The 23373-nt window shown below is 44.5% G+C and overlaps 1 protein-coding gene across 3 annotated transcripts in view; it reads left to right on the forward strand.

The window, feature by feature from the left end:
* LRRC8A (leucine rich repeat containing 8 VRAC subunit A) overlaps positions 1-20932 on the forward strand; it is a 31559-nt gene extending 10627 nt beyond the window's left edge. For 2 of the 3 annotated variants that reach the window (XM_039506841.1, XM_039506840.1), the window contains exons 3-4: positions 7731-9894; positions 15123-20932. In XM_039506841.1, the coding sequence (XP_039362775.1) occupies positions 7738-9894; positions 15123-15398 (2433 nt within the window). In that variant the 5' untranslated portion in view covers positions 7731-7737 and the 3' untranslated portion in view covers positions 15399-20932. The remainder of the gene's footprint in view (positions 1-7730; positions 9895-15122) is intronic. The other variant, XM_039506843.1, reaches the window with a different exon arrangement.
* Positions 20933-23373: the final 2441 nt, after the last annotated feature.

Here is a 23373-nt window from a genome sequence, read left to right on the forward strand (position 1 = left end):
TTCCCCCTCCAGTGTAGGCTGTTTCCACAGCCTGCCTTGCATATACTCCTATAGCCAAATGGTTTCTTTCCTTTATTTCTGATAAGTGAAAGACCAGACGTCTGGTTGGTCCAAACCAGCTGTGAGCTTGCAAGTACGGTGAAGACTAATTTGACTTTAAACGTGAATTAAACTCACTTTCTAGAGATCATTGTACTGCTTCCCTTAGTCTCCATCAGCAGAGCTCACAACGGTGAGTGCCCCTGTTTCTGGGTTCTCAGACTGAGAAGCTTCTGCAACTGGAGATGTATAGGGAGGGGACACTGGTCTTGCATCAGTAGACTTGCCACTGGTATCTACGTCTGCCCCATCTCTAATGAGACAACTAAAACCTGTCCTTAAATTCTTAATAATCTCTTCCCAGGCGGAGGCTGTCAGGGCTCTGTCATATGGATCCTGGAGTGGCCTGGGGCATTCACATCCACAGTCTTTAAGTGCATGAGATGAGAGGCTGTTTGGTGCCATTAACACTCAGAGCCTCTCTAGCTATATCCTGAATGCTGCAGCTGGAACTCTGTCTGCTCCACTTTCCCTCTCTGGGCAGATGCCAGTCTGAGTGGACCCAACTGCTAGATCCCATCTGCTTCTAAACCCCCTGAGTCTGGATAATGACTAGTCCCTGGTCCTAGCTCTGGGTCTCTCAGGCACTCTCCTAGGTGCATCCCCATGTCGTCTGACACCCTTCTTGGGCAGTGGCACCCCACAGTCCAGTTACCTTAGACGTGGGGTCGCTAACCTGAGCCTGAGAAGGAGCCACAATTTACCAATGTACATTGCCACAGTAATAAGTCAGCAGCCCCCCCATCAGTTCCCTCCTTTCCCCCCCTGCTCCCAGCACCTCCCACCCACCATCAGCCCCACCGATTAGCACCTCCATCTCCCCCCCCACACACACCTCCCGATCAGCTGTTTCGTGGTGTGCAGGAGTCTGGGGGGAGAGGGGAGGAGTGAGGGCATGGCAGGCTCAGGGAAGGGGGTAGGAAGGGGTTGAATGGGGGGTAGGGCCTGTGGCAGAGCCAGGGGTTGAGCAGTGAGTACCTCCTGGCACATTGGAAAGTTGGCACTTGTAGCTCCAGCCCCAGAGTCGGTGCCTATACAAGGAGCTGCATATTAACTTCTGAAGAGCCACATGTGGCTCTGGAGCCACAGGTTGGTCACCTCCACCTTAGACCCTGAAACCAGTACTCCAGCTCTCCTGAGCCCCAGTTCCTTAGACAAATGCCCATAGAGCTCCCCCTGGCTCTGGGAGCTCTGGTTTCTCAGTTAATGTGGCAGGAAATCACAGAATACTGGCTTAGCAAAGGAATTACTTCTAACAGCATGCCATAGAGCTACCGATATTTGGAAAATAAGTCCTGAATGCAGTCCCTAGGTCTGACCTCCTCCCTCCCTTGAGTCCTGAGTTTGATCAGCATCCTTAGGCTAGGCAGCTCTTGGTGGCTTCCCTCTCCTCCAATCCTGGTTGGACATGAGGCAGTGAACTGACTTGGCTTAGAAAACTGTTTTAAAACTGTCCCTTTTTTTTTGCCCATATGCTTCTAATTCCAGATGTTGGGAACAGGACAGTGGGACACAGCAGATACTGGCTACTATAAAATGGCCCTTAATTCCACTGCTTTGTCTAGCACCTGTGGAACCTGCCCTGCCTCCGAGGGGAATGAGTACTGGATGAGGAGTGTTTGACTTCTAGTCTTCAGTTATCCTGCATCATTATAAATAAACTAGGGAAATGCAACTTAGATGGAGCTACTATAAGGTGGGTGCATAACTGGTTGGAAAACCATTCCAAGAGTAGTAACCAGTGCTTCACAGACAAGCTGGAAGGGCATATTGAGTGGGGTCCCACAGGGATCAGTTCTGGGTCTGGTTTTGTTCAATATCTTAATCAATGATTTAGATAATGGAATAGAGAGTACACTTATAAAGTTTGTGGATGATACCAAGCTGGGAGGGGTTGCATATGCTTTGGAGGATAGGATTAAAATTCAGAATGATCTGGAGAAATGGTCTGAAGTAAATAGGATGAAATTAAATAAGGACAAATGCAAAGGGCTCCACTTAAAAGGAACAATCAGTTGCACACATGCAAAATGGGAAATGACTGCCTAGGAAGGAATACTGTGGAAAGGGATCCGGGGGTCATAGTGGACCACAAGCTAAATATGAGTCAACAGTGTAAACACTGTTGTGCGGGGGGGGGGGAGAAGCTAACATTCTAGGATGTATTAGTAGGAGTGTTGTAAGCAAGACATGAGAAGTAATTCTTCTGCTCTACTCTGTGCTGATTAGGCCTCAATTGGAGTATTGTGTCCAGTTCTGGGCACCACATTTCAGGAAAGATGTGGACAAATTGGAGACAGTCCAGAGAAGAGCAACAAAAATGACGAAAGGTCTAGAAAACATGATGTATGAGGGAAGATTGGGGGGGGGGGGGGAAACTGGTTTGTTTAGTCTGGAGAAGGGATGACTGAGAGGGGACATAAGTTTTCAAGTACATAAAAGGTTGTTACAAGGAGAAGGAAGGAAAAATAGCTCTTAACCTCTGAGGCTAGGACAAGAAGCAATGGGCTTAAATTGCAGCAAGGGTGGTTTAGGGTGGACTTTAGGAAAAACTTCCTAACCGTCAGGGTGGTTAAGCACTAGAATAAATTGCCTAGGGAGGTTGTAGAATCTCCATCATTGGAGCAAGTTAGACACACATCTGTCAGGAATGGTCGAGATAATACTTAGTCCTGCCATGAGTGCGGAGGTCTAGACTAGATGACCTCTTGAGGTCCCTTCCAATCCTATGATTATTACTAGAAGACAGGATATTTCCTGCCTCCACCTTTATTGAGGATTCACTTGTTGACAAAGTATAAATAGACCATAACCTGAGCCAAACTCAACAGACTTTTTAAATCAAACAATTCCTTAACCCATCAGGAATTGCAGGATATAAATGGAGACTTTCGACCCCATGCAGCTGGCAGAGGTAGTTATTGCAGTAAGCCTTTATTCCCCCCCCCCCCCCCCCCGGATTCAGTGTGTCTCTTCCTCCTACCCCCCAGAAGCAGGCCAGAGTGATGACTCTGGTATGGCTGGCTTGCTGCTGTAAGAGATGATAAAATTCCTGTCTTGGTGATATCAGCTGAGTCTGACAGTTCCAGCCTGACAGGATCTGGAATCCCGGAACCAAATCCTGGAACCAAATCCAAGCCTTAAGATCTGGATCACAAATTCCTGAGATGAGCTTTTCCCCTTCTGGCTTTCTTAAAAATCAACTAAATGGAAGTACCAGGCAGTTAACACTTCCTGCTCCACATGGTGAATTCTACCCAGTAACTGGACATTCTGGGGGTGAAAATCTTCAGGGGCTGGGGGGTAGGGTGACCAGCTGTCCTGATTTTATAGGGATAGTCCAGATATGTGGGGCTTTGTCTTATATATGCGCGCATTACCCCTCCCAACCCCATCCTGATTTTTCACACTTGCTGTCTGGTCCCCCTACTGTGGGGGGAGGCGGGCTGAGCAATAGCTTTATTACTTCTCCGTTGGATTGTAAGGCGTTATTGAGACAGGGTGCAACCCCTTCTTAACACAAATGAATAACATCTGAGTTTTAATTACATATGGCTGCAGGGAAGAGGGAAAATGAAATAGGATCCTACACTGTACTCTAACAGAACCATGAATTAATTACAATCTTTGCTTTTAACCCCTTTTGCTACTAGTGCTAAGCGTGAATGATTGCAGATCAACACGATGCAATCTCTGAATGCTGTCTGCTAGGGGAGTATTGGGAGAATATTGTACTACTTAGCAGATCGCCTTTAGAAACTCGTGGGAAGGCTGGAAGCCTGGGGTGAAGCCTGAATGGTAGTGGTGGGGCACTGATCTTATAAAATCTCTCTACTGTTATATGAATCACCCAGAAATGAAGCTGTGGTTTTCCACAAGTGTAGGCGGGTTTAGGAAGCCCAGCCCTGTTGGAGAGCTAGCTACATTCCAGCAGATGTGTGTGGCTAATATAGGCTTTCCTCTTTCTCCAGATGTTTTAGTCTTATCTCAGCCATTTGAGCACAGAACTCCTCTTCCTTTGTGAGGCATCAGTGGGATAAGGGCCGAGGGGACCTTCCATGTGAGTTCTGTTCTGTTCCCTGGGATCAGGATGAGGGAGAGGGATCTATGTGAAACCTCTTGTCTTTTCATCCCCTGGGAGTGCAGCCTGCCATTAAGTTTTGGCTCATCACTATGGAATTGTTTCACAGTCTTTTCCAGCCTACTCCAGCAGGAATCCTAAAGCAGAAAGTAAGTATCCTGCTCTGATGTTTATGGGGTGGGGATGGAGAAATGGATTACTTGGATGGATGAGGTAAACCTAGTTAGTAGTGGCCAAAAGTCTTTACTAGGACATGTTTAGTCTTGGCAAAAAATTCAAGAATGGAATAGACACTGATACCGCACTTCCTTGTCTAGTCTATGGTCAAATAAAGGGCTTAAATTTCCAGGACACTAATTCAGGAACCTTTTTGACACTAAGCTCACTCAAATTTTAGGTGCATTTGGGGGGAGGGAGATGAGAGAAACTTAGCTCTCTCCTTGTACTTGGTAGTACTTTGGTGCTTTCCATCTGAGCATCTCAAAGTGCTTTGCAAATTGTAATTAAGCCTCAATACCCTGTGGGATACAGACTGCCCTAGTTCAGTGGCTCTCAACCTTTCTAGACTACTGTATCCCTTTCGGGAGTCTGATTTGTCTTGGGTACTCCCAAATTTCATCTCATTTAAACTACTGGCTTACAAAATCAGACATAAAAATACAAAAGTGTCACAGCACACTATTACTGAAAAATTGCTTGCATTTCATTTTTACCATACAATTATAAAAATAAATCAGTTGGGATATAAATATTGTACTTGCATTTCAGTGTATAGTGCAGAGCAGTATAAACAAGTAATTGTATGACATTTTAGTTTGTACTGACTTCACTAGTGCTTTTTATGTAGCTTATTGTAAATCTAGGCAAATATCTAGATGAGTTGATGTACCCACTGGAACACTTCTGTGTACCCCCAGGAGTACACTGACCCTGGTTGAGAATCATTGCCCTTGTTTTCATATGGGGAAACTGAGGCACAGATGGAGTGACTTGCCCAAGGCCTCACAGCAAACTGGCGGCAGAACCAGAAATAGAACTTAAAATTTGCTGGCCTCTGTTCTGACCAGTACCTGGCATCTCCAGAAAATGTGAAGTTCCCCTTCTCCCCCTGCCAAATTCATAACTCTTTAGTCCTAATAAGATCAGATCAGATCAACCCATTCAGCTAGCCACTCATCATGCAGTTCCTCTGCTATGCTCAGCTGGCGCACTGCAGCTAAATAAACCAGCCAATGCTCCTTAGTCCCATGCCTACCAGCTCTTCCCTGTGACAGCTGCTCCTTCGTTGGCTTGTCCACATCCCCCAAATTACTGCTCCCTATGCCTGGGCCTCAGCAGCCGGTTGGCCCATAGTGGCAAGAGCCATAGTTCCTTCTTCCGTGGCTTAGTGAACTTCCAGAACACATTCCCCTGGCTTTAAGTGGCTTCTATTTGAAACACTTCCCTTCAAGAGATCACAAGTGAAATTCTCAGGACTTGAAGAGTAACTGGACGCCTTTTAATTTGGAGGGCTGAACCTAGTAGCCAGAGGCTGATACAAAAGTTGCTAAGTGTGGATGCCAGTGAGGTCAAGCTAAACACCCTGTTGTGAAGCCAGTCCTCTGCTACTGGGAAGGAGGTGCATGCTGGGATTCCTACAGAGGTGCTGTTCTTGGACCATGCATAGAGGGTTAATTTTTGAAATGGGCATCTGGCTTGTAGGTGTCTAAATCTGAAGCCCCTCCCTATTCTGGATGCTTTAATGGAGAAATGTTGTCTTTTTGCCCAATCCCTCCCATCCCAAAGCCACCTGGGGGGTCATCTATTACTCTACCACCTTCCTCAGAATCTGCACTTCAAGGGTGGTCCAGTAGGGCCTGCAGCTCCTGCTTGTAGCTTTCCCAAGCACCAACAAATCAAAATTGGCAACTTACCATTTATTGTTCTGGAAAGCTATGAGCTGCAAACCAGGCACTGGAGAGGTCTACCTGCAGACTCAGGAAAACAGTTCTGTATCAGTTTACTTTTGGAAGGCTTACTTTGCAGCTCTTTGGGTTGAAAACTCTTCTAAAATGCAAGCTTAAATTCAGAAATGGATTGCTTCCGTGCTCCATATATCAGGGAGTGTTTCCAATTTGCCACTGGAGATTTTTTTTTCCCATGCCCTGTTGTATTTTAATCCTCATTCCCCTAGCACCTGTGATAAAGACCCTCCGAGAAAATATTCTTCTCTTAATGGTGCCTTCACTGGGGGGAGGAATGAAGAGGCTGGGTCCCTGCCTCCCCCATTTCTTTACTATTTAGTTTCCCTCAAAGTGGCTGAAAGATTAGTGCTTTGTCACTTTGATCTTAGCTTGTTTCCAGCTATTTTGTGGCTGTACCACTGCTTTCCCCTTACACCTAGAACTGAGCATGATGCTAGGAGCCCAATGAAAGCTCCTGAGTGACGGACAAGGAAGCATTATAGTGAGTTCAATATTACCCAGGCTGGTCCCGGGGTGCTGCGCGCTGTGTGTGTGTGTGTGGTTGGTTGGTTGGTTGGTTTACAGGCTTAAAACTAAATCAAAAAACCTCTACATCACTGAACTACAGTGCAAGCTGCATACTAATGTGTCTGCTTCCCAGAACTTGTGTTCCCTTGTGATGCTTAAACCCCTGTCGAGATGTATGCTGTCAGGTAGGAGTGGCTGACTGAAGAACTTAATTTAATTCTCTGTTAATCCTCCTCCCTTCCTCACTTATCAAGTTAATGGCAATACAAGAAAATGTAGAGAACATATACATTGGAATCTTGTAACTGCATCCCATACAGAACAAATAACTCAGTCCTCTTGCAGGGGGTAGTGCATAGAAAAGAGCAAAGTCCTGCTAAACGAAGGGGAAAGGCATGCTATCCAGCCTTTCCCATTGTCCCTGTTTTTTCTCTCTCCAGTTTTTCCTCAAAGATGATAGTGAACTTCCTTAGTGAGGCAACACTGGGAAATAGTTCTCTATTTTCTGTGTAGTTTCAGACAACGCACCTTTCCAAGCTTGTGGGACAGCAGCAATAATGCAGAATTGATTTGTCTATTTTTTTCAGCATGTTCGTGCACTTAGAACGTGTAGCTGCCTGCTTTCTGTGAACATAGTGCTTCTGAAAGGTGGCAGGCTCACCATACTAGAAACTGAATTTCTTAGTCATGGAATTGGTGCAATAGTAGGGCAAGCCTCTACATGCCAGCCTATCAACAAGGCTAACATGGTCCTGGTGACTATCTCTAGAGGTGAGTCCTTGGTCCCTCAGACTGTTAATTAAGGATGCAGTTGTGGTGGCTTGTGATGGATACCAATTTGTCAGGAATTAAGACCACATACTAACTTCACACAAACCTCTAAGCAGCTAACTGCTTTTGCTCATTATGGAACTTCATTTATTTATCTCAAAATTGGACTTGAAATTGTGTGGGGTTTTTTTGACTGAGCCAGCAGATACCTTCTGTATATAATCTGACCTCCCTGCTTTCCTTGTCTTCACTTAAAAACAAAACAAACTGTTCTCTTCCAGTAACATCTGCCTGTGGCTTCCTTTTAGGTGAACCATGATTCCTGTCACTGAACTGCGCTATTTTGCTGATACCCAGCCAGCATACCGCATCCTGAAACCATGGTGGGATGTCTTCACGGACTACATTTCCATAGTCATGTTGATGATTGCAGTGTTTGGAGGGACGCTTCAGGTCACCCAGGACAAAATGATCTGCTTGCCCTGCAAATGGGTTACCAAAGACTCCTGCAATGACTCTTTCAAAGGTTGGACAGCTGCAACTCCAGACCCCACTTACTATAACTCTAGTCTTGTCCCATCTCAGGACACTGGGCCTACAGGGATCCGATATGACCTAGACCGGCACCAGTATAACTATGTGGATGCAGTGTGCTATGAGAATCGCCTTCACTGGTTTGCCAAGTATTTCCCTTACCTGGTGCTGCTACACACTCTGATCTTCTTGGCTTGCAGCAATTTCTGGTTCAAGTTCCCCCGGACCAGCTCCAAGCTGGAGCATTTTGTGTCTATTCTGCTGAAGTGTTTTGACTCCCCCTGGACGACAAGAGCACTGTCTGAGACAGTGGTGGAGGAGAGTGATCCCAAGCCTGCCTTTGGGAAGATGAATGGCTCCATGGACAAGAAATCTTCCACAGTCAGTGAGGATGTGGAAGCCACTGTCCCAATGCTACAGAGAACAAAGTCGCGGATCGAGCAAGGGATTGTAGATCGCTCTGAGACGGGCGTCCTGGACAAGAAAGAAGGGGAACAGGCCAAAGCGCTTTTTGAGAAAGTTAAAAAATTCCGCACACACGTGGAGGAGGGAGACATAGTCTATCGCCTCTACATGAGACAAACTATCATCAAGGTGATCAAGTTCATCCTGATCATCTGCTACACTGTCTACTATGTCAACAACATCACGTTTGACATTGACTGCAAGGTGGACATCGAGAGCCTGACAGGTTATCGCATGTACCGCTGTGCTCACCCTCTTGCCACTCTCTTCAAAATCCTAGCCTCTTTCTACATTAGCCTGGTGATCTTTTATGGACTGATCTGCATGTACACACTCTGGTGGATGCTGAGGCGATCCCTCAAGAAATATTCCTTTGAGTCCATCCGGGAGGAGAGCAGCTATAGTGACATCCCTGATGTCAAGAATGACTTTGCTTTCATGCTGCACCTGATCGACCAGTACGACCCCCTCTACTCCAAGCGATTCGCTGTCTTTCTGTCTGAGGTGAGTGAGAACAAGCTGCGGCAGCTGAACCTCAACAATGAGTGGACCTTGGAGAAGCTGCGCCAGAGGATCACAAAGAACTCCCAGGACAAGCTGGAGCTGCATCTCTTCATGCTGAGTGGCATCCCCGACACAGTTTTTGACCTTATCGAGTTGGAGGTGCTGAAGCTGGAGCTCATCCCTGATGTTACTATCCCACCAAGCATTGCCCAGCTCACCAGCCTTAAGGAGCTGTGGCTCTACCACACGGCTGCCAAAATTGAGGCCCCAGCCCTTGCCTTCTTGAGGGAGAACCTGAAATCTTTGCACATTAAGTTCACAGACATCAAGGAAATCCCTCTGTGGATTTATAGCCTAAAGACCTTGGAGGAGCTCCACTTGACAGGGAACCTGAGTGCAGAGAACAACCGTTACATTGTGATCGACGGACTGAGGGAATTGAAGCGGCTCAAGGTACTGCGGCTGAAGAGCAACCTCACCAAGCTGCCGCAGGTGGTGACGGATGTTGGTGTGCACCTCCAGAAGCTCTCCATCAACAACGAGGGTACCAAGCTCATTGTCCTCAACAGCCTTAAGAAGATGGTCAACCTGACAGAGCTGGAGCTGATCCGCTGCGACCTGGAACGCATCCCACACTCTATCTTCAGTCTCCACAACCTCCAAGAGATTGACCTGAAGGACAATAACCTCAAGACCATTGAGGAGATCATCAGCTTCCAGCACCTACACCGTCTCACTTGCCTTAAGCTGTGGTACAATCATATCGCCTACATCCCCATGCAGATCGGCAACCTCACCAACTTGGAGCGCCTTTACCTTAACCGCAACAAGATAGAGAAGATACCCACCCAGCTTTTCTATTGCCGGAAGCTGCGGTACTTGGATCTCAGCCACAATAACTTGACTTCCATACCAGCAGACGTTGGGCTACTGCAGAACCTGCAGAACCTAGCTGTGACAGCCAACAGGGTAAGTGAGGCGGGAGTGTGGCAGAGATGCATGGATTGGATAAAGCTGCATTTTAAGATTCCTGCTGCCTGCTATGAAGTGTATTAGAAGCATTTAACTGCTACAGTGGGGTGTGCAATATCTTGGCACTACCATTATACTTTTGTTCCTTGTCTATACAACTTTCTTACGATGAAACTTTGCAAAGACAAACCCAAATCTTCAATTAAATTCTTTTTGGCTAATGGGTAGATTGCAAACATAGCTGTTCTGGCTGCTCTTCAGTAGTTTCTTAGAATAGAGAACTGAGAAATTACACTTAAACCATTTGCATTTGTAATATAAACTGAGGCCATTAGCCACCTACGTGTGTCTGTACAGAAAACATTGAGACAGGGCCTGCCTTGAAGAGTTCACGATCAAATATCAAATACTTCCTCCATGAGAATCTTGCTAAGGAGATCTGCATATAGGAGGCTTTGTGAAAAGTGGCTTGACACACAGCACTGGGCTACATAGTGCCCAGGAAGTGACTGTTCCAACAGGGGCGGCTCTAGACCCCAGCGCGCCAAGCAGGCGCGGCGGCGCGCGTTTCCGCGGCGGCATTTGGCTCGAGAGCTCTCCGCGCGCGCGGCGCGTCGGTCGTCGTCCCCCCGGCTCCGGTGGACCTGCGCCGGCATGCGGGCAGAGGAGAGCAGCTCAAGGAAGGGAGGGGGGGGGGGGACCCGGGAGCGGGCGGCGCGCGCTTGCTTGGCCTTACTTCTTGCTCTTCCCTACCCTCTGTGTTCCAAGCATAGAGGGCAACATGAATACAGGTGGAAAGATCAGAGTGGGAGGACAATGCAAAAGGAACAGTTAATGTGAAAGAGCAGCATAGGAAACAAGAGGATGTGGTATGTAAGTAGCTGCCTATATTTTGCAGAAGAAAATAGGTAAAGGTGGAGCTGTGCAGAGATTTAAAGGTTTGGTATGCTACAAAGACCTTGATCCATTTATTATGCAATTCTCCAATATTAATCCCATTGGAATGTCCCAGAAATGTAGGTAACAGAGGCAGGAGCTATGCTGATAGGAGAAGCTCTCTCATCAGCATAGCAGTATCCTCACTGCAGCGTTTTAAGATTTGACCTGCCCTTGGGCCTTTAACGTGACTAATCACTGACTGATTCAAGTGCACATGTACCTTCAGACTACAGCAAACGTAATGTCCTCTCCACATGTCAATCAGGCTCTGGTTTAACACAGTTGCAGTTTTCCTTTGTAACTTACAAGCAGAGAAAGTATTGCAATATGGGATCAGGAAGTTACCTTGGTCCTAATGAGCTTCCACTTAATTGCTTAGGAGCAGCAAAACTTGAAGAGATGACCTGATTGTGACATGCTGCCTGATGTTGCTATGATATACTTTCACTTCAATAACTCCTCCCAGTGGATTGTCCTGCAGTTCTGAACCTGAGTTACTTTATAAGCAATTTACAGTATTTTATGTATGTCCAACTAAAGGCTGCATTTGGCCTATTTATATTTGAAGATCCACTGATGCCTCATAGAAACTAAAAATACTCTGGTTAGAATTCTACTTGTTTCTTTCTGTCCACAAAACCCAGGAGGCTTTGTTGCTAGAGACATGAGAACAAAATATTTTGCTACTTTAAAAGTCCATCTGGTTACTTATTCCCACCGGAAGTCACAAAAGTCTGGTAACATAATTGCACAAAGAGCAACCAGCCGTGGCAAAGGATTATGAATTCAGGTGGAAATATGCAGCAAACTCCTGCCTCTTCTGAGGATACCCATATTTTTCAGTCTGAAATAAGGCCCCTAATGCTTTAGATACAACTTGACAAGTCAGTGTCTAATTGATGTTACCAAAAAACTTCTTTCAGTATTGCTGCCTTTGATAGGGAAAACTCTGGAGGCAAAAGAGCAATTTATAATACAATTGTCAAGGAGGCTTCTAAAATTCCAACCAGCTCTTGATTGTTTTTCAGTAGCCACCTTGCTTCTAAAAGTGACGAGGCAGCCCTGGAGCCAGAGAAGTGGTACCCATTCTGCATTAACTTTGATCTCTAACCTTCAGAAAAAATTAAGCTAAACAGCTAGTGTTTAAGAAGCCATTCTGTCTGTTAAACCACCATTAACACCAGATTAAGCTTTGGCTAACCCACCATCCCTGGCATTGGGGAAGGCGTGTGACATTGTATAGCCAGTCACATTTCAGCAATAGGTTTAAAACTAAAATTCTTTTCCTCTGTGAGAAGGAGGTTTCAGTGTAGCATCAGTCATCTGGCACTTGCTGGATGCTGCACTAAGCAAAGTGAAGGAAGCTTTTAAGGCTCTATTTTAAGGTGCAGAACTATACAAGTTTTGAACAGTACCCTTTTTTGGCAATTGTTCAAGAGCCCAGGTCACACAGGGTTAAGACAAGATGTGCATCCTCTGCAATCTTCTGGATGAAAAGAAGCTTGAGGCAGCTCTATTTTTGCAATAAAATGTGGAACCACCCTCTTGTTCTTCCAAAGACACTAATGCACCATGAAGGCTAGAAGCAGTATTCTCTTTCTGCCTCGCCCCCAGTCTCCTGGAGATCCAGTGAAACAGCTAATCAGCTCTTTTTCCCTGCAGAGATGTAGGCAAGGCCACAATTACCCTTGGGCTCAGGAAGCCTGGTTATTTACAATAAACAGCAGCAGCAGAAAATGCAAGTGCTGATAGACTGACATTTCCTGACCGTAAGAATTCTATCTCAAAGCTCCTCTGCTAGCCCAGCAGCCCTAGTAAATAGCTACTACTGGAGCTGGCTAGTACAACTATCTTTCTGGGAATCAGGCCGTGTTGTAACACACAACTTTCTTCTTTGATAAAGTCCACTCCTGTCACTTGAAAATAAGTGATTGGTCTTGGTAGTCATATAACTAACAGGCTGAATTTTGCAGCTTGTACAGAATGATGGTTCCAAATAACGATGGCTGAATAAAATTGCTGTTTGTTGCTGTTGCCGTTTCATTGGCTGTAGCTTATTCAGAACTTTGGCTGTTTGTTAAAGACTCTCTGTAGCCAATGACTACTCCAGGCAGTTCTTGTGTGCATAATTAAAGTTAAAATAGAGTGCAATTATGTTTTAAACAAAGGATAGGCTTTGACTTTCACTGAGTTAAGGGGAAGGTCATGAATTGATGCCTGAATCTATTGAACCCAACTCCATAAGCTTTTATATTTGCATGGCTAGAAATCTTGCTGGAAGAAGGCATGGCTGACAAAATAAATTAAAATTTCAACTATAGTGTTGTTGTCGGACTAAGATACCATGACAGTCTGATTGGACTAGTAATCTCTCTGACACTTGGCTATCTGTGCAGAGGTGGTGGGAGCCAGTGGTGCTGGATATTTAATTTCTCTTGTTGTATTTTGACACTGTCCAAAAGTTGAGTATCGTGGTAGTGCCTAGAAGGTCCCTGATCAGGGCCCCATTGCGCTAGGCGCTGCACGTGAGCATAATGAAAGGATCGTGCCTGCCCAAGTTGCTTATGTTCCAAGTAAAATGAAGGAATAGGGGGATACAACAGACTGGGAAGCACAAAAATCTAGCATTCAGATAGATACTTGAACATGTATATGATTGGAAACCCTAATGCATGGCTTCTCCCCTCCTTCCCCAGCACACTGTGGATCAAAGATGGGCTGTACTGGTCAAAATCAAATATTACACTGAATTCCCATCATCTGTTTCTTTTAATGGCTCAATATCCACTTAAATGCTCACAAACCAGTAGCCTGCTGTTCTCCATTAGTAAATCACTCCTAGGAACATAAATCACCGTATCAAATTCTGCTACCATTCCATTTAGTCAAGTTCCTCACTTCCATCCGGGGACAATACTTGATGCTTCAGAAGAAGACAAAAACGCTGCCTTCCCTGTTTCTGCCAGGCTTTTAAGGGGAAGAGACTGTTTGCAGACCATCCTCAGGATTAGAGCAGGACAGCTCAAGGAAGAAGCAGAATGTTGCCTTCCATAATAGTAATGAAATCAGAGTACTAGTGCTTCCATGTCCTGAGGGAACAGATGTTTGTAGGAGAAGCTCACTGGCCACCTGAATTATTGTTTTGGACCTGTGTGCTACACAGAAGAATAAGACCTGGTCTCTGCCTCAGTTACAGTGCGAATGATCTCTATTCTTGCAGAGCAGGTCCTACAATGAGAGAGAGGCTAGGAGGAGGACCCTAGCAATGTGTCTCCATATAGTACACTTGGTGCCTTTTTGCTGGTCTCTGATCCTGTAGATAGAAAATGAATGGTGAGGAGGGGCCCCCCCCCCATGTATTACAACTGTCCAAATAACATCGGTGTAAGGCAGTTGTAATACATTGGGGGTTCGTGCAGGCTGTTTACTTTGGAGCAGCTAGAAAGAGAAGGGGTCATTTACAATTCCTTCTGTAGAGGAAAGAACTGGCAGGCTAAAACTCTACCTCAGATGTTTCAAGGTGAAAGTTGGGTCAGTCTTATGGAACTGACAGAGCTGTGCCAATGAAGTTGTGGGGGCAGGGAAGGGGGAAAGCTGGGAGAGCAAGAGTCCTCCATTTAGAGACCAATGTGTGTATCTCTCTCTCAGTTCTCTGGTTGGGAAACTGGATTATAACCAGGGTATGGAGGGATGTGTGCGCTGCAGATCAGAACTGAACCATGTAGGGAATAGCCTGACACGTACGTGTGTGTCTGTGTGTGTTTTGCAGGTGGCTAGTGACTATACTTTAAAAATGGAGTCTCTATCATTTTACTTCTATTATTCTAGCACCCTGTGGCCCTGATCAGGATCAGAGCCTTACGGTGCTAGGTGCCTTACAAACAGGGCAAGGCTGTCGATGGGGAGAACAAGTAATGGATGGATGGATTCTGGGAGGGGACAAAGGAAACACTGGTAGGAACACCTGGCAGTACAGACTAGATGTGAGTGGGTTTCAGATCTTCCCTGCTTCTGTCTCTACTCGGCTCTGGCCTAGCCATTTTCATGTGGCAGCTTACAGTAAATAATATGGTAGAAGAGGATCTGCGTGAGGACAAAGTAGTAGCTTTACTGTATCTTGGGGAAAGCATTCCATGCATAAAGGTCAGCCTAGAAGAAAGCAGAAATGCATTTGAGGGAGAAGTGAGTACTTGGAGGCAGATGATCTGTCTGACTACATCTCGTCTGCTTGCCTTGCCTTAGGTGAGTACATGTCACATTTGTATCTCTCTGGTTTCTCCTTTCAGATTGAGAGTCTCCCACCTGAGCTCTTCCAGTGCAGGAAACTGCGGACCTTGAACCTGGGAAACAATGTGCTGCAATCACTGCCATCTCGGGTGGGCGAGCTGACCAACCTGTCCCAGATAGAGCTGCGGGGGAACCGCCTGGAGTGCCTGCCGGTGGAACTGGGGGAGTGTCCTCTGCTGAAACGCAGTGGGCTGGTGGTGGAAGAGGACCTGTTCAACACCCTGCCTCTGGAGGTCAAGGAGCGGCTGTGGAGAGCGGACAAAGAGCAAGCCTGAGCTGCTGACAGGAAGGCAGGGAAACCTCTAGACAGGAAACAAAAGGCCATTCCATTCCAATTCCATCTCCCAACCGTCCCAGCCAACACCAGACTAGCTAAGGAGATCCTTGAATAACCAACACGACTGGGAACAAGGCTGCTTGCTCCCTTGGATGCAGGATGGGGGAGGTTCGGGGTCAGGGTGAGGACCAAGGCAGAGTGGGTGGCTCCTCCGCAACAGACAGCAGGAACAAAAGAGATGCTGCTGTTCTGCAAGATGAGAAGTGGGATGATGCCAAAGCTGCCATGGAGTTAACCAGAACCGCTGGTGGAGCCAACTTAGTTCAGGGTAACTGCCTCTGAATATAGGGGAGAGAAATGTGCTGATCCAGTTACTGCTGCATCGCCCTAGATAGGGCTCTTATGTACATCAGGGACTGAGGATGTCTTAGAGTCAAAGGACAAAAGTCCAGGGAGCCTCTTTAAATTCAAACTCTACTTTGCTGTGACACTTTTTGTATAGTTCCACGCTATTTGCTGATTTAATCAGTTTTGGGCTTCTCTTTGAGGGGAGGGAGGGTGGCACGGCTTTTTTATTTATTTATTTTTATTTTTAAAGATGCTGGCGTTTTTTTGGTAATTTTACCTCAAAGATCAACTTGGATTCAGGACTGGTTTTTTTTTTTGTTTAATTTTTTTTTAACCCAGTTTCCATCTGCTGACTTGAGGTTGCACAGTCTTTACAGATTCCAGTCCTTTGTGCTGGCCAGTAGATCGCATGGCCTGCTTCCCTAGCCTAAATTAGCTGTTCCAGAATGCTACCTACAGTGGGCTGTCAGTAGGCTGAATTCCAGTTATATTTAGTAAATGGGACAGGAAGGATGCAGCTCAATGCATGAGATAAGACTTGGGTGGAAAGCAGTAAGACTGTTTCTGCCAGAACACTGAGGTACTTCAAGACTTTGGATCTTAAAAAGTGTTTTAACTACTTTTTAAACCTTTTTTCCCCCTCAGCATTTTGTCTGGGGCATTAAAAATACAAACACACTATTAGCCAGTGTTAAGTATAACTCAAAATAGGGGAGATGCTGCCTGTAGCAGAGAAGAATATTCCCTACCCTTGCTGTGGAGATATATATAAAAATTTTTTTTGAGGTTTTGCCAGCATCTTTTATAAGTACAATCTACAAAGCTACTCTTTTTGTTCCAGTCTGTTCAGCTGTCGATTATAGCAGCTGTCATTCTTGCTGCTCCTCTTGGCCTACATGATGACAAGAGGCTAATGCTGATTGAACTTGGTGCTTGGGATGGTAACCCTGTCCTTCTCTCTGCCCTACTGTTAAGGAAGAGTATAAGAATCCTCCCTGAACTGGGCTCCTCCAGCCCCCTGGGAGGGGAGGCCCCATAGTGACGAGAGGAATCTGTGTTGAAACAAGGCTAACTTGTGACTGTTCAACAAATCCCCTTCTGCATTTGCAGAGGCAGCCATAGCTTAGTGATAGCTACTCGTAATCATGTCCTCAAACCAGGGTGGTTAAAGTGTGGCTTACATTTCTACCAGTCACCCCAAAGCCACCTTGTGTTCATTAGAAGGGGAAGCCTATGGACCCTACAGCTCCGGTAAGCAATGCTCCACCTTGCCCAGCTGCTTGGATCCTCCAAGACTGGAGCACTGCCTGCTGGGATATGTAGTATTTGCAGGCATTACCTACATATTAAAGGGGGGAGGGCGGGTGGGCAGGCACTGGGTTCCTGGCAAGCTGCCACTGAAGCCCTGAGTTGGGCAAAGCATAGACACCCTCTGTCTCAGATATTCCGGGCAATAACGAACACTACAGCTTCTCTTTCTGCATCGGATGTAATACACACTAGAAATGCTGGAACAATCTGTTAACTAGGCTCTGGATTTGTTGATGCTCAGATGTTTAAATAAAGCTACATTGAAAGCTAGGAAAACTTAGCTTGTTTATAGAAATGCTTCTAAGAAGGGTATAAAGTCTGCCTCCCTTAGTCCATTCATCATGAAAAGTCAAACAATCCAAAGGGATAACGCAATCAACTCTTGTTTGCATGTTTTCCTAGTTCCCCTCCTTTCCAGAGGAAAAAGTGCTGTAAAAGCTCTTCTGGATGACAGGTTCACATTTCTAACGTGATTTTAGTGTGTGTTGAAATTACAACAGAGATGGGGCTATTGGTGAAAGGAAGAGTTTTTTAGCTATTTCAGAATGCACTGTATCAGAGATCAGACTGGGATTTAGAAGTGTGATGCTGATGATTTGCAGAGTGGGATTTACCAATCATGCTAGGGTTTTGTATTCACAAGGAGGGCAGCGAACCTGCTGGGGGGGGGACTTGAGACTGCTTACTCAGAAAATTGATCTGTTTCAAGATACAGTACAAGTGCTGCTTTGAACTAACTCTCCATAGTCAGAGTAAGGACCTTTCAGATGGGGGAGGGAGTCTGTCTTTCCTACTCTGCTAGATGAAATCTGGTGTTTTGCAATTCTTTACTGAGCCCTGAACCAGTTCTGGGACTGTATGATTAGGACCCATCTACTCTACAGCAGTCATGGTACCTGGTTACAAAACAACTTACTAGTTGTAGCATGCACAGACCTAACTGGTCCTTGGACTGTGCGGAGTTATAACATTGCTTATGGAAAGTGGGCTAAGGTTCTGCACCGGACTCGCCTGACTCTTCTGGTTGTACTGAAGGTGGGCTCTTAGTTATCTAAAACTGCATTTAATTTAGGTCCTGAACTGTTTGTATAAATAGTCAGACTGAACTCCAGAAAGTTTGCTGTAAAGTGTCTAGAAATCTGCATAGTAATATGCAGGCCTCCTGAACTGCTGTATAGCTCATCCTTAGGACAAGCCACCATCCTGCTGCGGGGGGGGAAGACATCCTCTTTTTAGAGTTTTATTTTCTACTGTTTGAAAAATAAGTATCTGCCTATGTTTGATCCAGCTGCACAAAGCAAATATAAGACCAGTATTGATCATGCATGGAAACATGAGCTGCTTGCTGCTCTTTAAATATTTCAACCAGGACTGTTACAAGAGGTCTAGATAGCTCCCCAGGGGCAAAATCAGAATGAATAAAGAATTTTTGAAAACTTGTCATAATGGAAGCCAAGGTTATATTGAAATGACTCACCCTGAATTGGTGAACTGGCTGAGATGCACTTTTCCTCTTCCTTCAAGCAGATGTTGGACCTACACTAGCAGATCTCAGAGGCATGAGCTGGGAGAAAGCTTGAGAATTTTAAGTATGGGGTCAAAACCTGAGCTGCTGTGCACCTACAGTTGCTCAATACTTATCCAGAACTTGGCCCATAACAGGACAAGTTCTCATTTCCAGTACAGTTCTCTTCCTTTTCCTGATCACTCAACCCTTGAGTGACCTAGCTAACACACTCTTTCCCAATTATAGGCAAGTCAATCAATGCTCCGTTTTTTTTTGTTTTGTTTTTTTTTAAAGTGGGTTATCAGGTAGAAGCTGAGTTGGGCTGCAACTGACCTGTGTACTATCCTAGGAAACCTGTTCAGGTTAAACAGACCAGTGAGGGTCTGGTTAGTGTTTCTTCTTCCTGGCAGTCTTCTCAAAGGATTCTAATAGTAATAACCAGGATCCATCTATGTTAGCAGCTAAACTAAAAACAGAACTTAAATTAAAGCCAAATGTCTCCTAACAGCACTACTGAGTTGAACTAGTTCTTGGGGCCACTATTTATCCTAGGTACACTTGTGCCACAATAGGAACCACAGTTCTAAGCTTTTTGGTAAACTGAATTCTAGCTGTAATGGTAAGTGGCCTGATGTTTAAGTTGCAACTAATGAATTTGAATCAACCAAGGTAGCAGAAGCTGAATCTGTTAAATGTGTTAAATCTTGCTGTGCTTTGAAACAATGGATTGGAATGTCCGTTGTGGTGTTTTGTTTTGTTTTTCTTTTGTTCTTACCAGTTGGTCCACTGTTAACCCACAGGTGGAACTAATTTACTGTGCCCCTCTAAACTCTTTCATGGGTGTTGCAGGTATTCATTATTTTTATTTCTACTTTGTATTAACTACTCTTTCACTCCCCTAGAGCATCCTACCTCAGGACCTTTTTCTCCACCACTTGTTTTGTGCTCACTTTCATTTCTTTAACAAAACCAAACTCTTGATGTTTATCAGCATGGATAAAATTTTAAGGTCACTTTCAGTCTCTGAACCACACTTAGGTCCTCAGTTTTTGTTCTAACAGATGAGAGTAGGAAACTGGAAAACATATTCATGTTTTGCAGCAGATGAGGTATGGGGAAAATAGGCTCCAAAATCTTATTGGATTGAACAGTGGTGGGGTGTTAAGCCATTTCCATTTCATGTCATTTTATTATTTAAGCCTTTTCCATTTCAGTCACTTCCTTTTGTGAAAGGGACTTGATTGAATAAATATTTTGAAACCTCATTTAGTCTGTGACCTGTTCTCTTCCAGCTCTTCTGAGGTAGGATGGATCTTTTGAATAGATGGGGTGCCTGCTTTAGAAGTGCAGTAGGGTGATTACTCTAGTGATGTTTACTCATACTAGTGTCATTCATGTGGCCAGCTGTTCCTGTTGGCTCTATCCTTATCCAGCAATGATCTTTAAAATGTTATGATTTCTATTCTCTTCACCGAAAAACAAAATGGTCATATGCCTTAAATTGTAATATCCCCTGTTGAGCTGTTACTCAGCATTTGCAAGAGGTTGAAAACTTCAAGTACTAACATAGGCTTTAATCTCATTTAGCAGTACTGTTCAGAAACCTTTAGCTACACGCTGGATGCTGCAATCTTCAATCTTGAATACTGTCAACCATCCAGTTTAAAAAAAAAATAATGGTAGAGCTGACAAAAGAAAATGGGTTCTGTCTATCCCATCTGCATGGAGTTGAGCAGCAATTTGGCAAGTAATATCTGTGCACTTCCCCCTTTCTCTCCCCACTTTCTCCTGCTGTAGCTGGAGACTAATATATATTGCTTTGAAACACTTCTGAAATTTGACCCATTAACTTACTGTTTAAAAATAGCAGGTAGCTATGTATAGCCCTAGCTGAAAGGGAGGGGTCTAGCAAGTCAAGATTGAGTAAGGCTGCCTGGCAAGAAAAGCTGAATGTGGGATTTCTAGAAATCCCACATTCTCCCCTGATCTGCTCTTTCAGGAAGTCCTATGAACAAATGAGGAGCTGTGCAAATTGCTCTTGTCTAGAGCAAACTAGTGCGGGCTGTGTGAAAAGAACTGACAGGACCTCACAATAAGAGTGTCTATACAGCTGATATGTCCCCTTCCTCAGGACATAACTCATGGCTTAAACACTTCACACAGCTTATAAAAGTACTCTCACCGTTGTAGCTTGGTGTCCCCCACACCCTGGTATGACACTTTAGAATTGTGAAACTGAGTTAAGCCTTGTATGTTGGATTATGTTTAGGCAGGTAACAGCACCTCAAGTGCTGAAGGCTGCTGTGCTTTCTCTGAAAGACTTGTAAGACTGGACACTTTAACAAAATAAACATTTTAACTTTTTATTTCCATTTTCCCTTTATTTTGGTTCCTCTAAAGTACTTTGGCTAATACAGCATTTAATGTTCCAAGATATGGCTCCTTGTGGAAAGATGTTAATGACTCCTGCTATTGTTTAGGAGTGATTGTTCCTTACTTCCCCCTGCAGTAGATGAGCCCTTGTGGGTTGGGTGATTCATTCCAGGGGGAGGAAAAAGAAAATCTAAGAGCAGACTTCACATGACTATACAATGAATGGTTGAAGTGGGATGACTACACAGTCCTTTACATACTTTCCCTTTGTTTCTAAACGATAGACTGAGAAAGTTATATAAATAGCTGGATCACTGATAGTGCAGTAAATGTAAAATTGATGAGTGCTGTCTATTAGTGGCACCCTATAGCATTGACTTGGATTTTTAGGGAGATTTCTAAAAGCACTTAGTTCTTTTCCCATTGATTTCATTCCCTATCCCTTTCAGCGGAAAGGTCTGTAGAACAAACAAAAAACTTCTGCCAGTCACCATAAAAATATAGCTCCCAGCCAATTAACTGTATACCACAGCATGCATCATATTTACCTGCCTAAACTGATACACACACGCGCGTGTGCTGGAACTGGGGGTGCTGCTGCACTCCCTGGCTTGAAGTGGTTTGCATTATATACAGGGTTTACAGTTTGGTTCAATGGCTCTCAGCATACCCTGTATAAAAATTGTTCCAGCACTACTGGATACAATCTGCCACTCTTTCTGATGGCTTCAAAAGCAATAGACTTCACTTTAACAGCTGAACATATTTTGGAATACATTAGAGCTAGACAATAAATTCAGCCCATATCTTTCTGAGAGTTAAAGTAGGTACTGGGTGTGTATAATAAATATCCCCTTGTATGTTTGTAAAAGTAAAGGGTTTTGTCCTGTTGCATTTTTACAAGCAAGGGAAATTAACTACATGCTACTGGCCCCATTTCAGGTTGGGAAATGTGTTGGAATGAAAACTTGTCTTATTCAGCAGCATGGCTGAGTTTTAACCAAATGCTTTTAGTAGCAGAACTGAGCTGAGAAAGAGGAGAACAAAGATCTCTGTTAGAAAGCTCCATGGGGCTTAAGCACCCCTTTGGCAGTGATTATCTTTATTCACTAGCTCTCTACAACTCTGAAATATTGGTGGGGCTGAGGCGGGAGGAATAAAACACAACATGCCAGGTAAGAAAACAACTTCTGCTCGCAGGATTGTAGGAGGGTTGCACTGAAGTGAGGTGGGGAGTTCTAGGGAAACCTGAAGTAACATCTTTACTGCAAAAAAAAAGTGTTTTGTTTTTACCTCTAGATAACGATCTCATTATAAAAACCCTAGTGGAGGCAAGGCCACAGGCAGGCTTTAATCTTACTGTAGCTAGTCAAGGTCAACCCAATACCCGCACCAGCTGAGGTTTACATCAGCTAGCTATGAGGAGGTAAAAATGACTTGTGCCTTGTCTCCACTACGATTTTACATTAAGACAGTTATCTCAGTATAAAATCACTTTTGTTGCAGTGAAGACAGCATGGGCTGCGATGCTACTGAAGCTTGCAAATATACCTGTCCAAATGGTTACACTTGTTTAAAAACAAAACAAAATTCAAACTAAATTCTTTGTAACTTTGCACATTTCCAGACCCCTATTACCACCTCTCCCATATTGTTCTTCTCACCATTATCCCCTCTTACCATAACTTATTTGTGACCACATCCAGGTTCTATGTTCCTGCCTCCCTTGGTGGCTAGTGACCACAATTGTATGCAAGGTCTTGGAACAAATTTTGAAAGAGGAAGCAGTTAAGGACATGGGGTGAATAGTAATTGAGATAAATTATAAGATGGTTTTACAAAAGGTAGATTGTGCTACACCAACATGATATCTTTCTTTGAGACTGTAACCAATTTTCTAGACAAAGAAACGCAATAATGCTCTAATCCACCTGGATTTCAGTAAGGCTTTTGATACAGTTCCACAGGGGAAATTAAAGTTAAATTGGAGAAGATGGGGTTTAATACAAGAATTAAAAGGTGGGTAAGGAACTAGTTAAAGGGGAGACTTCAGTGGGCCATACTGAAAGGTGAATCATCAGGCTCAAGGGTGGTTACTAGTGGAGTTCCTCACAGAGCGGCCTTGGGACCAATCTCATTTAACATTTTCATTAACAACCTTGGCACAAAGTGGGAGTGTGCTAATAAAACTTGTGGATGAGAAAAAGTTGGGAGGTATTGCTAATGTGGAGGAGGACTGGAATATGATACAAGAAGATCTGGATGACCTTGAAAACTGGAGTAATAGAAATGAGATTAAATTTAATAGTGCAAGGTTTTGCACTTCGGGACTAACAACAAGAACTTTTGCTATAAGCTGGACACGTGTCATTTAGAAGTGCCAGAGGAGGAGAAAGAGCTGGATGGACTGGTCAACCAAAGGATGACCATGAGC

This window comes from Mauremys reevesii, linkage group 19 (assembly GCF_016161935.1).
Source record: "Mauremys reevesii isolate NIE-2019 linkage group 19, ASM1616193v1, whole genome shotgun sequence".
NCBI classification, from domain to species: Eukaryota; Metazoa; Chordata; order Testudines; family Geoemydidae; genus Mauremys; species Mauremys reevesii.